At 36.1% G+C, this 15052-nt stretch overlaps 1 protein-coding gene across 1 annotated transcript in view; it reads right to left on the bottom strand.

The window, feature by feature from the left end:
• EYS (eyes shut homolog) overlaps positions 1 to 15052 on the bottom strand; it is an 867458-nt gene that overhangs the window by 538388 nt on the left and 314018 nt on the right. Inside the window, exon 20 of the mRNA XM_040598785.1 lies at positions 12603 to 12724. Coding sequence (XP_040454719.1) covers positions 12603 to 12724 — 122 coding nt within the window. The remainder of the gene's footprint in view (positions 1 to 12602; positions 12725 to 15052) is intronic.

Raw genomic sequence — 15052 nt, 5'->3', positions numbered from 1 at the left:
CTGACCTTCATTAATGATTCAAACTATATCCAAATTATAATATCTTACCATTCACCTAATCATGTATGAGGATTGTAACTTCCAACAAATAAATGAGGCAGTAACATTTCGTCTTGCCACAGTTAAATGTACCAAAGACCACATTAACACAGGCCTTGCTCAAGTTTGCCTAAGAAGAATTATTCAACTAAAGCCATGCAATATTTCATAAAGGAGTGCCACAATTTCCAAGCGTACAAACAACAGGAAAAGAGCAAAAGTAAGCATTTTAAAGTTCAACTCAGACAGCTTCTCAATGTTAAAAAAAACCCAGTATCTATATACATGTATAGATATATGTATATGCTGTTCAAATACTACATCACAAGATGAGGTAGGTGTTTCCCTACTACAGATTCTGTTACAAAACAAAATTGACTTGTTATGTCCTAGCAACCAGATTTCAAAAATAGCTTTGTCCTTAAAGAGATTACTGTTCTGCTATAAAACTATAAAAGCAAACAACAAAAATTACTTTCAACTGCTCTCCAAGAGTCAGTTATGTCTTTATCTACCTTTGATATCTATTGTAATATAAACAATCCAACTTTCTACTATAGCTATCTCGCTGAGTCATTTCAATAGAGTAAACCTATGGAAGTTTTATGACTGCCCCTTCCAGACAGAGAACGAACAAGCCAAAGGGACACACATCACAATACTTATGGATGCTCACAGAGAGGTGCAGCTTTTGTATTTGTGCTCCCCTTTCTCTGTGACCTTCAAAGATAAAGGCTTCCTAGTATAACTTTTTTTTTTCCCCACACATCAAAATTGGCATTTAGTGGAAGTAAGTGTGATAATTACAAATCCTGCATTAGTCTGCTTAATACTGGTGAAGAGCAAGCACTGTTTACAGAGGATCTCAAATAGTGTACTATCTGTAATTGCAGTCTAAATATACTTTCCTATAATACTTCTATTGATCTAACAGAACAAAAATTTAAATCCCAGACAAACCCAAAAATACTACTAACTTAAATTTAATTACCCATAGAAACTACTGGCAGGGAAGACAATGTTGATGTTCTAATTATGTATAGTGTATGGTTTACTTATACTTGAACCATTTCACCTAATTTGTATATGTGAAATATGTATTTCATCTGGCACTATCACACATAAGCAATCATTTCAAGATTCAAGTACTGTAGCTGAATAACTCATCTTTTTTCAAACATATTTTGTATGCACACAATCATACTCTTCTCCAAAACCAGTTTTGTAGCTTTTTGCACAATCTCTTCTTAAAAAAAATTACAAAATAAAGTCTTACATTAATTTCCTGTACTATGTCTTAAATGGAAAACCAAAACAAACCACCCAGAACTCTCTCTCTTTTTTACTTTCATTACCTATAGGTCACATACTGCCAGTTCCACAAATGCTAGATGTTACTCTGTACTATTAATAGCCTTTCAGAATTCTTCTTCACATATGTTAACTTCATCACCCCAGTGACCCAACAACGGTAATATAATCTATTGATCTAAGATACCTGAGCACCACTGATGGAAATCAATGCAGTCTGGGCTGGATAGTACTTCACTACTGAGCTGCTTGACATAACTAAAACGTATTCACCTACACTACAACTAAATACATACTCAGGCTTCATTTTCTCCCTCTTATCTCCCGAAACAGAGAAAATGCTGCCTTCAAAGTAGTCTTGCACATCATTAGCAATAACGAAATAGTGACTGCTGTTCTCTAAAAATCCTTCTCTACTTTCAAAAGAAGATGCCTCATAGTTGGCCATGAAACATTGCTTTTGTTTTGGCTGGAAAGTTATTTCAGTACAAAATAAACACAGGTAAACACCTTCACATTAAAACTGACAATTTACAAAAATTGTGTCTTTTAACCACTTTAGAATTGCTTGAAGAAGGTAGGTAAAAGGAACAATATCTATGGAACCGATGAAATTTGTTCTAACAAGTGCAACATGTGGGTTTTACTAATGACTGCTCAAATCAAAGACAAAAAAATACAGACTGTATAGTCAAGAGAATGGGGATCTACAGCCTGGTTTTTTATGTGGAACTGTATTACCTATTCTCCATGGTTCAACAGGATATAATGTCAGCAGCAATGCCCATAATCCTTTTTAAATTCTGTTCCTTTGTGCATGTATTAGACACTGGTGATGCATGAAATATCTAATCTGTAGCTAACAATGACAGACGGTTTTCCCATCAATTTCTAACGAGCCATTTTTGAAGTGTCACCACCATTTTTTATTTGTTTGTTTAAACTTCCTATTTTACTAAGGTTTCCGAAACTAAGAAAGTCCATGTGCTTTTAGGGAACTGTTCAGTGAAGGGCAAAAGAACAAGCAAAACAGTCTATTATGAATCATCTGCAACAGAAGCATCATAACAGATTTGGATTAAAATAAGTAGTGCATAAATGAGGTAGTGAAGTCTGTCTTGAAAACTTTTTCAGCTATTCTTCTGTTCATTGCCTATCTTATTTCTATCCACTCTAGTTTGAGTTCTCATTCCCCTCCCCACAAAGAATACTTAGCGGTGGCAGCATTTTTGTTATTGCCCAGAACTGTAGCTACAGAAGACAAGCCACTGAATTTTAATTTTATTATCACTGCTATATAACATGATGGGGGGGATGACTTCCATTGAAGATCTGTCAGGCAGAAAAATGCCAAGTATGAAGTTACATGCTCACTTTAAGGTAACCATAAATAGGTTATGGCAAAATAAATAAATTTTAAAAAATAATGAAAGAAACTACGCTACCTGTTGTCATTTGTGTAGAAGACAATAGGGCATTTCTTTGTTCTTTCTTATTTATTAGACCAAATCTCATCATAAGCACTTAACTTTCTATCTCTCTTCGATTTCTCCTTAAGCTTTATCGACTCTTTCATCCAGTACTTTAGCTCATACACCTGCCTTCTAACACACCACCACCTTATCTTCAAACCTTGAACAACAGGAATATTCTGATATGGTCTAAACTGTTTCTCCAAACCTCTGCTTCTTTCACCTCAAGGCCTTTGAACAAATTCTGAACCGATTTGCTGAATAGTTTCTCTTTTGATAAGAAACTCCACGCAGTTTTCTAATCCATTTTTGGAAACTCCTAAGAATCAGTTCTTTCACCTCTGCAAAGCTATTTGACAACTATTATCTTTAATCTTTTTTCATCCTCAAATGCAAATAATTTCTGTATCTTTTACCACACACCAGAGTACTGAATTCACTTGTTCATACCCACTTCAGGCTGCTCAGTGTGTGCTTGCACAGTTTTTTAAAACTGGTCCTTGCAGTTGACCAACAGATCTCTTCCTTGGCCTTCACTCCTAGTGCCCTTCCAGCTGCACAGGTCCGTTTCTCTGAGCATTTACTCTTCAGCAGTGACCTTAAGTCAAGTATCTTAGGTTTGAGGAAAGACAAGAGGCACCTCAGCATGCTCTAACTCACCCTAAAGCTTTTCCTAAAAAGGGAAGGAATACTGCCTGCTCTTTCTCCACACTGTTACTGCATGATAAAAATCCGTATGAGTTAGCATAGCATTTCTTCTCCAAATCTGGTACAAATTATGCCAACCTATGCTTACAGAAACTGGCACCTCCACCTCACCCCATCTCATCATCTGCAGGGAAAAAAAAATGCAACGGCAGGTTTTATCCATGTATTTTTTCTGAGTTCTCACTTCAGCCACCAGAGATGTGAAACGCAACAGAAGCACAGTTCAATCTTTCTTCTTTAGCCTTTTCTTTCATGTTTCTCTTTTAAATGTTCCCATACAAATCTTACAACCAGAAATTGTTAATAACACCACTTTTTAATTATTCCTAACTGTAATAATTACATGCATGATAAACATCTTACATATGGGCATATGACTATATAGAGATATGAACAATACCGTACATATGAGTATATATGAAACTTACTATCTAGAAATGTCAGAATCCGAAAATACATACTAGAACTGAGACCTGCACATATAAAATTGTGTATATTTCATATACGTTAAACACAGGAGTAGACCAAATTTAAGATATCTGAACTGCAGAGCAACTGATACATATGTTTATGCATACTATTGCCCAATTTTACTATCAAAATCACCAACTTTGCCCAAACTTTGAGAGATCTATGCATATAAACAGACAAAAAACCTGGATTACAGAAAGAGAGAAATACACAAAATCATTGAGGCTGGAAGAGACCTCTGGGAATTATTTATTTCAACCTTGCTGCTCACAGCAGGGTCAACTACACAACAAGGTTGCTCAGGATCTCGTCCAGTTGAGTTTTGTCTGTCTCCAAGGATGCATACTCCCCAACCTTTCTGAGAAACCTGTTCCAGCGTTCCATTACCCCTACAGTAAAAATATGTTTTTTCTATATTTAAATGGACTTTCCTGTGTTTCAGTTTGTGCCTCATGCCTCTTGTCCTTTGACTGGGCACCACTGATAAGCATCTGACTGTCGTCTTTACCTGCGCCTGCTCCCTTTCTCACCCCACCCCCCATATGACACACACTGAGCCTGCCAAGTCTTCTCTTTCTCTGTGTCCTCATATGGAGGTGTTCCAATCCCTGGATCACTTTAGCAGCCTCCTGCTGAAATGTCCCTAGTTTATCCATAGCTCTCCTACTGGGGACCCCAGAGAAGGACACAACACTCCAGATGTAAGTTACAAGTACTGAGTAGAGGCGAAAGATCACCTCCCTCAACCTGATGTTGGTGTTCTTCCTAATGCAGCCCAGGATGTTGTTGGCCTTCTTACTGACCTCGTGGGCATGTCATCACTGAATGACTATGGTCTTGCTAAAATCAAAATAAACATCCACAGCTCTCCCATTACCAGTTAAGCCCGTCATCTCATTGAATACTATCATCAGGCATGCTTTCCCCCTTGTAAATCCATGCTCCTAATCACCTTCTTTTCCATCACCTGTGTGGAAATAGTTTCAAGGATTATTTGCTCCATCACCTTCTGTGAGGTTCAGGCTGTTCAAAAAAAAAATCAAAACAGAAGCGTGCTGAAGAAGGGAAACTGCTATTGAAGCCATAGGAGTGGAGCAGGACTGGGCACAGGCTGGGTAGTTTCTCCTTTCTGAGGCTCTTTATCCTACTGCGCATAAGTGACAACACTGCCTCGCTCATACCCTCCATCTCAAAGGGAACAAAACTCAAAAGATAAAATTGTCTAATGGTTCAGGGGGAGCACACATCCAGTCTTGTAACATCTCATGTTGTGTCTAAATTGGTAAAAATGCTTGCTTAAAAAAAGGCCTATGTGACCTCAAGAGTGTAAAATCTCAACTTAGAGCACTCGATGGAGTTTCCTCTTCAGGCAGTATGAGATTTGATACCACCATCATGCTGCACTTCCCCTTGAAAAGGAAAAGGGTTTCAGGTCTCTAATGTGCTGAGGTAGTTGCTCCTGAAGATGGTCAGGCATACTGCCCTGTGGTGCCTCACTACTAAAGTACGTAGTCCTCAACAGCTTCTGGCCTCCTCCTACACTACTGCCTCTGGCTGTGCTCTAGGCTTGGTAGTTACACACTCTCTCCAACATTTGCAGAAAGTATGCCTGAATGTCCCTAACAAGGCACCAGCTGGAAACAAAAAGCTCAAAGTTCCCATCAACCAAGAAAAGCTGACAACAAAGCTTGTGGGAAACTGCTTGCTAACAGACACAGCCTCCTGTAGCTATCCCTCCCCAGGAGCAACAGGCACACTGAAGTTCCTCAAAGAGTTCACAGCAGTCCTCTGACGACCCCAGAAGTAGTTCCCAGAAAATCTACTATATCTCAAGCCAGAGCCCAGAAACTGCTCTGTAAACTGCTTCACCCCTTAGCTGTCCCTGTGAGCTGGGCTCACGTATTGTACATTATTTACACTGAAGGTGTTTAACTGCCCTACAGCAACCATTTGGATTTGGATAACTTCTGTATCACATTTCACACACTCTCAAAGCTATGCCTCAGGTACCTCATTATTTTAGAAACTGTTTTGTGCTCCCTCCATTTAACCTGTGAGTTCATCAAACAATCATTTCACGTCTCTTTGGGTGTCTCTAACTGAAATATACAATAAAACTTTTATTCAAAATACATCACCTAATGATTAAATATACCAGGAGGCGCAGTTCTACTGTTCAGGAAGAAAAACTTGAAGAGATGGTTTGGGCGGTGGGGTGAGGTATCTTCCAGGTACTTACTGTGTGGTGTTTCAGATTTCATGTTTCTTTGGTATTTTGAATAAAAATGGCATTGCCTTTTCAGAAAACTGTTGAATAATGGCAAAAATATGCCCTAAGGGGTGCACAATGTCAGTGACTTTTTAGTAGATGCTACTGAGATGGCAGAGCAATGTTTTGGTTTTTGCCTAAAGCAACGAAAACCCTAAAGCTAATTTCACACACTGCAGTATAACAAGTAGCACACTGCACATTTCCAGTTGTTAGCAGTACTACCAGAGATGAAACTATAAAACACCTGCTACCTTTTTAGGAAACACTTATTTGCACTTTCACAAATTTCTTCAGCTAATTCATTAGTAAATCTCCTGACTGTCCATGTAAACCTTTTGAAGATGGCTTTGAGGCACATACATAACTTGGCACCAAGATGGAAAAAAAATAAATAAATCTACAAGTCAGAACTAAAGACAAGACAGAAGTACAACAGACAAATGTTTTGGCAAACATCTCTGCAGCAAAAGAGGAAAAGTGGCCAAAGAACCCTGAAGAAATGCCAGCTAGGAAGCCAGATGCTGCTTGCAAAAAAACGTTCCAGAGTTTGGCGTCTGGGACCATTAAATGCCAAGCTGATCCCCATCTGTGGGAAAAGCTGTTTATTGCTTCTGGGGGAGAAAAAATAAGAAAGAGTATAGCAGTAGTTTAAAGGAGTGCCAGTAAAAACAGAAGGCAGACTGAACTCGGCATTTAAGTTATAATCATATCACGATTTACTTTTGAATTCCATGACAGTTTAAAATCCATTAATTTAGAAATAAGCATATCTTCAAAATATTCTGCATAAATATATATTCTTTTACTATGGATCTCTCAGACACTCATCCACCCTGAATTTAGGCATCACCTGCTTACACAACTTAGCACAGAAAAATTCTTGCTTAGTTCTGAGAAAATTCAGAGGCTGATTTTAACTTTATTTTTCCAAATCAATGCTCTCCAGAAGGTGGGGGTGGGAGGGGAAGCATGAAATAGAATGCTGCTTTTCTTTAACTACTATAATTAAAGTTCATGGTATACATAACGCTGAATATATTCTAATGGCACAATACTAGTCATTTTTAAAGATCTCAGTCAGGTAGATGGCAGTTACGCTAATGAAAAACTATTTTTTAATTCTGAAAATATGTGGCTTCAAATGCTAAGAAGCAAAGAGGGGAACTACAGGGCAAGATGTATTTGGGAATAGATTGAGAAAGTAACAGGAAGGAGACAGAAGGCGTCTGACTCTCGTAGACAGTACTGTTACCCAAACTGTCAGCTGGCACAAATGTATAAAAAATAACCATAACTGTAAAAGGAAAACTGGAGACTTGTGATATAGTTGGACAAACAGGGTTTAAGAAAACATGTGCCGGAAGTAAAATCTAAAGGATAAGAATGAGGAGGCAGGAAAGATAACTGTCTTTGCAAAAATAAGGTAAACAAGAAGGGGTCCTGATTCCAAAAGTAGTACAAAGGCAGATAAGATCACACTTATTTTGGAGGAAAGGCAGGAAATACAAAACATTGATGGTAAGTGAGGAAAGACAGGGAAAAAAGAAGATAGGTCACTGTGGTTCTTGCTTTCCTCAATGAAGAGTTCTAGGGAGCAACTACCTTGACCTCAACAACTAAGAGCCATCAACTGCCACAGCCAGCAGTGCTAACCAAACAGCATTAGCTCCGTAGCGTTGCATGATTATATAAGCATAAATGATAAATGAATACACAAATACAACTATCTAAATAGTATTAGTTTGTAAAGTAACTAATGGTAAGGACTAATGGTGCTGTACATGCAATGGTAATGATTACACAGCTCTTAAGAATTACCCTCTGGCAATGTACAATGTTAATGAGTATCAGCAATTCAGCAGACTTATTCTGAAGTTTGGAACTTGCATAGTTCATTGATCCTTTTAAATATATCCAAAGAGATCACTAATTTCCTAACTGATAATATGCATCTATATATCCATTGTGACAAACTTATCTTTAATGAAGTTACAATGAAAGGAATTTATAGTTTATAGTCAAGTCACAGGGAGTAAAGATGCTGGACAGAGCTCTGGTGCTGAAGACTGGCACTGTTTGACTGACCAACAGAGCCAGCATGAGTCCCCAATCAGTGAACCAAGATACTGCAAGAATGACTAGTCTGTATTATTTTTAATGTTTTTATTACTTCTAACATTTTTGGTTTTAAAGAGGAAAAAGGATAAACTACAGGTATAAAAATAGAACTGGACTTCAGTCTACACAGGCATTATAAAATGAAACACAGCAAGGTCTTAAAAAGATCAGTCAGGATGAGTTTAGTACAATGCTCTGGGTGATGCTCCATTTGTATTGAGAAAGGAATGTACTCTGAGTAATAGGAAAAGTACTCTGAATAAGAAAAGGTTCCACTGATATTAAAGGAATGTACCACTGACAATGTTAAAGAATGTACTCTAAATAATTAGAAAAGATAAGGTGGACACCTGAAGGAGATAAGGAGACCTTCAGTCAGGAAATCATTGAATGAAGAAAGTTGAAAGGTTTACACCACCTAGATCCCATCTATTATAAATAGAATGATTAGGTGTCAAAAATGAGTATGTAAAGATGTTGTAACCTCTCATGAAAACTGTATAAACTACCTGACTTTTCACCAAAAACTTCAGAGCTACTTTGTCTGGTGCAAATCGGCTAGCTCCCCAAAGTTGCACAAAATAAACACCTTTGCTGCTTAAAGACAAAATTGGTCTCTGAGCAATTACTCTGTGCTGGTTTGGCATCAAAAAAAGATATCCTAGTGGATGAATTAAATTTCTGACAAAGGGTAAGCACTGAAGCAAACCCTAAAATTGTTATAAACAATGTAGGCTCAATGGATAGAATAAGCATATCCACTAAAGGAAGTCTGATTTCCTGTTTAGTACAGAAGTCCATTGGCATGCTGAAAAAAGAAAAGCAGCAACAACACAGTATCTTTGTTCTTTATAACAACTTCAACAATAAATACTGACAAAATGGTAAACAGCATGAATCTGTGGGATTCAATGTGAATATACAGAAAGAACTGAGTACTTTGGGAAGACGCATAGTCTCCAAGTTTTAACATCATAATGATTACAGCCAAGTTCTCAACTATTGTACATCATTACACACACCTGTTCATCCATAAAACTATGTTGCCTATTATTTTCCAAGAAAAGTTGAAGAGATTGTCACTTAAGGTTTCCCTGTAAGTTGGTAACAACAAAGGAGACACAAGGGCTTTAATTATGATTTGATATTATTAAGAAAAAAACTCAAATATTAGGAAAAATGGTACAATAGGATAGAGCAGAAATAGGGAATTTGTCTGACAATAGATCATCTGTCTATAAACGTTCAGAAACATAGTTTGAGAGATTATGCTATCGTGAGAATTAGAGTGACATTCAGAGGGTACTGGAAATACATGCATGAAACTACATCAATTTCTTTGCTATGCCACGGGCCAAACTGAAAAGTGAGAAGGGTAAAAAAAGATATCTTAGTTTATCAGCTGAACAAAAGTTCACTGGAAAAAAGCAGGAATTATATAACAAATTATTCACATTGAGTAATTCAACCTTAACTGTTGTTTCAGGTTTTTTCTTACTCTAATTTTTTTAAAATACAAATATGCAACTGAGAAGGTTTTCTCTGTTTTTCTGTTGAGATGTGATTTATTTTCCTATGATGGAACCTACAATGAAAAGCATTTAGCTCTTGCATACTTGTTGATCCTTCGGTTTTGGCAGCAAGTTTTCATATCAAGGTTCAAAAATGAATAGTGCCAGATAAACAAATAACTTAATAGAAAGAATTTTAACTAAGTATGGTTTATATTATTATTATCATTATTAGATTTGAAACTTGGTACAGACATTTCTTTTTGTATTATTTTCTTGGGTTTTTTCCTATAAAATATATTTTTATGCTTTTGCACAATGAATTACTGGGTTTTTCAAGGACAGATGTTTTCAGATAGATTCGCAAATACTTGAGAGAAAGTAAACTAATGAGTATTATCAAAGGCATAAAAGAATGATATGTTATCTCTTCTTTACATTAATTTGTTAGAATTGTATCAAGTACCAGTATTGGTGTAGCCAAATGAAAGAAATACAGAAAATTCTGTGTATGGTATCCAGCAGCTAAATTTACACCAGATAAATAAACAGTGACAGAACATGGCCACAGGCAAGGGAACTGCATTGTCTATCACTGTTGCCTTCTCAAAGCAGTTCCTGGCCTGACTTTGGTCCAGACCAACTATTCCTTGTCCAGCAATGCCTACACACAGCAAGAATGACAATGATCATTTCTGTTAGGCAGTTAGAATCCAGTTACCCTGTTCTAAAGGCCACATTTAATTTTAAAGCTATGGCTGGATGTCCTTAGGATCAGATACTAGTGACTGCCACTGCTTAGCTACAAGATGACAACTCTGTCTTGCTGCTGTAGTTTAAGAGAAAAGTGTTAAAAAAGGTAATAGAAACCAACACTTTTTTGATGACAAGTAAGAGCAATTGTGGAAAAAAAAAGCAGAATGTCTTTTAACATCTGAATATAAACTAGGACCACTCTAATGACTAAAATGAAATTGTTTTAGATTGTACAACAAAAACATTAGTCTAGACTCATTGTCCTTGTGGATGCCAACTCTTACGACTCCTCAACTACAGATATCTCTGAAGAAGCTAGTTTTGTTTGGCTTATCGTGACCCTTGTATATGATGAATCAACTATAAGTCCAATTTTGCTGCTCTGTGATGTCAATAAGGACAAACATCTCTGAGAAAAAGTACGGGGTGGTGCTAACAGTTCAAACCAATGCCCTTATAAGCATTTTCTGTACCAGTTCAGTATTTGCCAAATCAAGAGCATTTGAGCATATTTTTTTCTCATTAAACAACAACGAGTCCTTGGATTTGCTCATATGTTGTTGACCTAACTACAAATAAAATCAGGAGAAGTCATGTTACCTTCTGCAAGATATATATAATGCTTCCAGAGGATGAAAAAAGAAGTAAAATGTAAGTACAGGTAATCATACACGATTGCCAAATATCCGTGCACCTAAAATTGTCCTTTAAGATGGTGAAACTGTATTTGTCTACACAATCCATTATATTATATAATAATTCAAATCGCCATAATATGACAGCTAATCAGACATACTATATGGTTATAAAATTATTTGTTATAGACTACGAAGAGCTACAAACTTCACAAAAATAAAAACAACAAAAATTAAAAAAACCCTTAACACATTGTTTTCTATCCCAAAAGACTTAAAGTGAAAAAAGCAATTAAAAATATTTTAACAGATTTTTTCAGCCTCATGAGATTCTTGTCTTTCTGTTAATGGACTGAAATATTTTACCAAATTAGGACATCTAATATAAATGCAGTTCTAGGATAGCGCAAAGTGCTTCAGTTATATTCTGGACATAAACTAATGCAAAAAATCTATTACATATATATATTGTTTAACTTAAGTTAAATTTATCTTTGGTTATTTGGGAAACCATTTGTCTATTTTCAGCTATGGTAGATTTTCTTTCCGATTGTCTGTATTACCAGGAATATAATCACTGCATAACAACTAGACTGTGTATTGTGTACAGTTATGACACCATGTTCTTTACGCATCTATATCAGTATCTATTAAGAATTTAAATTCAGATACAGACTGTTCTAGTATTGATATCATAATACAGGTAAACCCTGGCTACAAACAACAGAAACTTATCGCTAGATTGTTTAAAAGAGTCCTCATTATACTGAAACAAGTTCATTTTTAAACCGTGAATCTAAGCATTAAATGAAAATTGGGGTTTAAGTTAAAAAGAATACAGTTAGTGCCAAATCCTCAGGCTTTCTCCCAGTGTGGCTGTTAAAATTTAGGTAAATGACTACTCTGTAATTTTAAGCCACAAGGTGGCAGCAATGATATAATCTCTTCCTTTTAAGATTGTACAACTATGTCCACTCCCACTACTTCTACTCTTGAAGCATTTCCTGTGCTTACGGGGCATAAATGACAAAAATAGACCCTATGTCTTGTCTGCCAAAATACAGTTCAAGATTAGATTATTTGCTACATGTCATGAATTGAAGCATTTTTTTTTTAATTTTCCATCTACAATTAATTATGTCTGCTGATTTAAAATGAATGTGTAGTGAAGCAGTGTATCCAACACAAGTTGTTCGCATATTTGTGTAATAACATTCCATTCCCCAAGCTGAAAAATAAATTAATAACTGGATGCATAAGTCTGTCATTCCTGGAACATAATCATACAGTGAGAAGATGCAACACTTACTGATAGCTGTTGAAAAGATCCATGCAGGTGCCATTGTTTTTACAAGGCTCTGAATTACACTCATTTGATTCATTTTCACAAAATGTTCCTTCCCATCCAGGCAAGCAAACACATTGGTATCTCTGTAATGTATTAAGTAAAATAAATAATCTGTTACTTTTGGTACTTCTACTATATTTACAACAGGTATTATTACTGACTGTTGTACACTTGTTGTCTTCTATCAGGTACTTCACCATTTCAAAACCTGAAAATTTCATATCAATAATTTCACCTACTAATACAATGAAAAAAGAGGACATGAGGTAGGTATGTAACACTACTTATTACCTACCTTTTTTGTTTAAACAATTTGTGTACCTGGAATATTTTACTACTTCTTCCTCCCTCCTCCAACTTTTTCTAATAAATGATATTATCTCTTCTATAAAACTACTTTGCTTAGATATTACACTGACATGCCTAAAGCACAGGTATTTACGATCATCTGAGTTGTATTGTTCAGCATGCAGCTCAAGCAGAGCTCACTACAAAACAAATATTATGGAAATTCTCAGGATTACATTGCTATCAGATTTCTTTAACACCTTTAATATGAAGTTGTGCAGCAGTGTCTTCATTAAGCAGTATTAGACAAACCATGACATGAGAAATACTGTCTCCTACACAGTGTATTAGACAGAATACAGGGTGTATTAGGCAGTAATTCAGATAGCATAAATACAACTCTTCTAGCTCTACAGTGATAGTATTAAACATACTAATGATTAGGTGTTCAGGGCTACATTTCTGACTGATTTAACTGAATAAAACTTCAGCAGCATGTCTATCCACCTCAAAATGACATATATTATAGGTCATTTTTCATCATACTGCAAAGCTATTACATCAAATTGTAACCACACTCCAGTATAATCTCCAGCTTCAAAATAATCCAGTACCTGCATGCAATGGGGTGTTTGACATAGGCAGGAAAAAGATGCTTTATGCTTTTAAGTTCTGGGAGACTATGTTCTACACAAACAAAAAAAAAAAAGAAAAAGAGAGCAAGGTGAACATTTCCTGAATTGATTATTAATTAGAGAGGGGCTGCAATACCAACACTTCCATTCAGCAGAAGTTTTAATTGCTTCTTTTGTGACATGCTTGCTTCTAACAAGGCTTCTTTCTACCAGAAGTTAGGAATACTTTAAGGGTAAGCATGACTAATGTGAATTATGTCATTACTTGCTAAACATTGCAACAGCCTTCAGGGTCGATTTTAAAGCCTATTAAAACATGTGAATTGGAAGCCAGTAAGAGACAGTGAAAAAGAAGTTGAGGAGTTCTCTTAAAAGCCGAGTGAGTAAATAAACCACCACAGCATGATGGTCAAATGTGTAGCATACCAGCATAGTGGCATCTACAGGTGTTTTGTTGCTGAATCTGCACTTTGGAAACAGAGAGAGACAACTGTGTTTCAAAGTGATAAAGGCTATGAACTTTTACATTAACAGTAGAGAGAATTATTGTTTTCCTAATACACTTTAAAATGTAAGTTAAGCATGAGAACTCTGGGAAAAAAAAAAGCATATTGGGCAATTGTCCCAGACCTTTCTATGATTATACTTTCACCCTCTCCTGCCAAATTACAAGCTTTGAGTTTATTGGAAAAAAAAGATAACAAAATAAAAAAGAAAGTTAATGGTTTAAAGTCAAGTGCAGTATGCTTGTCCTGAAGTGTCACAGTGCTCCACTGATTCTAGTACTTAAAATAAAATTATTTACATGTATATTCTACTATAGCTGATCAAATCTAAGTGCCAAGTAGTTTGTACACGGTGTATTTGTGATTTGTGTTTTTCCCCAACTGCATTCTATGTGTTTTGTGCTCATGGTGACTACCACCACTGCTATGCCTGCTTTGGACACACCCATGATTTCTGTAACATGGCTTTTCCCAACCCACTGAGATGAATTTGGTAAGTCAGAAAATAAAAGTGAAGGGTATCTTTCTAAGTTAAGATAGGGCATTTTGACAAATACAAAATGTCAGTAACTTATTTACAGAGAAAAATAAAACAGAAGAGTAACTGCGTGAAAGCAGGCTGCGTACTCAAGATGAGTTCAGTATATACTGATGAGTTAAATACATGTTCTAGTCACAAGAAGAAAGTAACATTTTGTCCTCTGTGTTTTACATAAGCAAGACTATTCCATGCAACTAAATACAACCTGCAACCTGTGGACACCATCTGTTAAAAAGGGGAAAAAAAACCAACCAGAAAACAAGCTTAATTTATAGTTTAGTGTTATCTGTACTCCTGAACTCAGGCTCAAGACCTGCAAAATATTCTCCATGAAGAGAGAAGAAAATGGGCAGTACCAGTCCAAGAAGTGGGAAATATTTGAAGTGAGAGTAAATCAAAGTTTAATACAGGAGACAAAGATTTCGTTAAAATATTTTGTAT

Source organism: Falco naumanni, chromosome 6 (genome assembly GCF_017639655.2).
Source record: "Falco naumanni isolate bFalNau1 chromosome 6, bFalNau1.pat, whole genome shotgun sequence".
Classification (NCBI taxonomy): domain Eukaryota; kingdom Metazoa; phylum Chordata; class Aves; order Falconiformes; family Falconidae; genus Falco; species Falco naumanni.
This window is presented reverse-complemented; position numbering and strand designations above follow the sequence as displayed.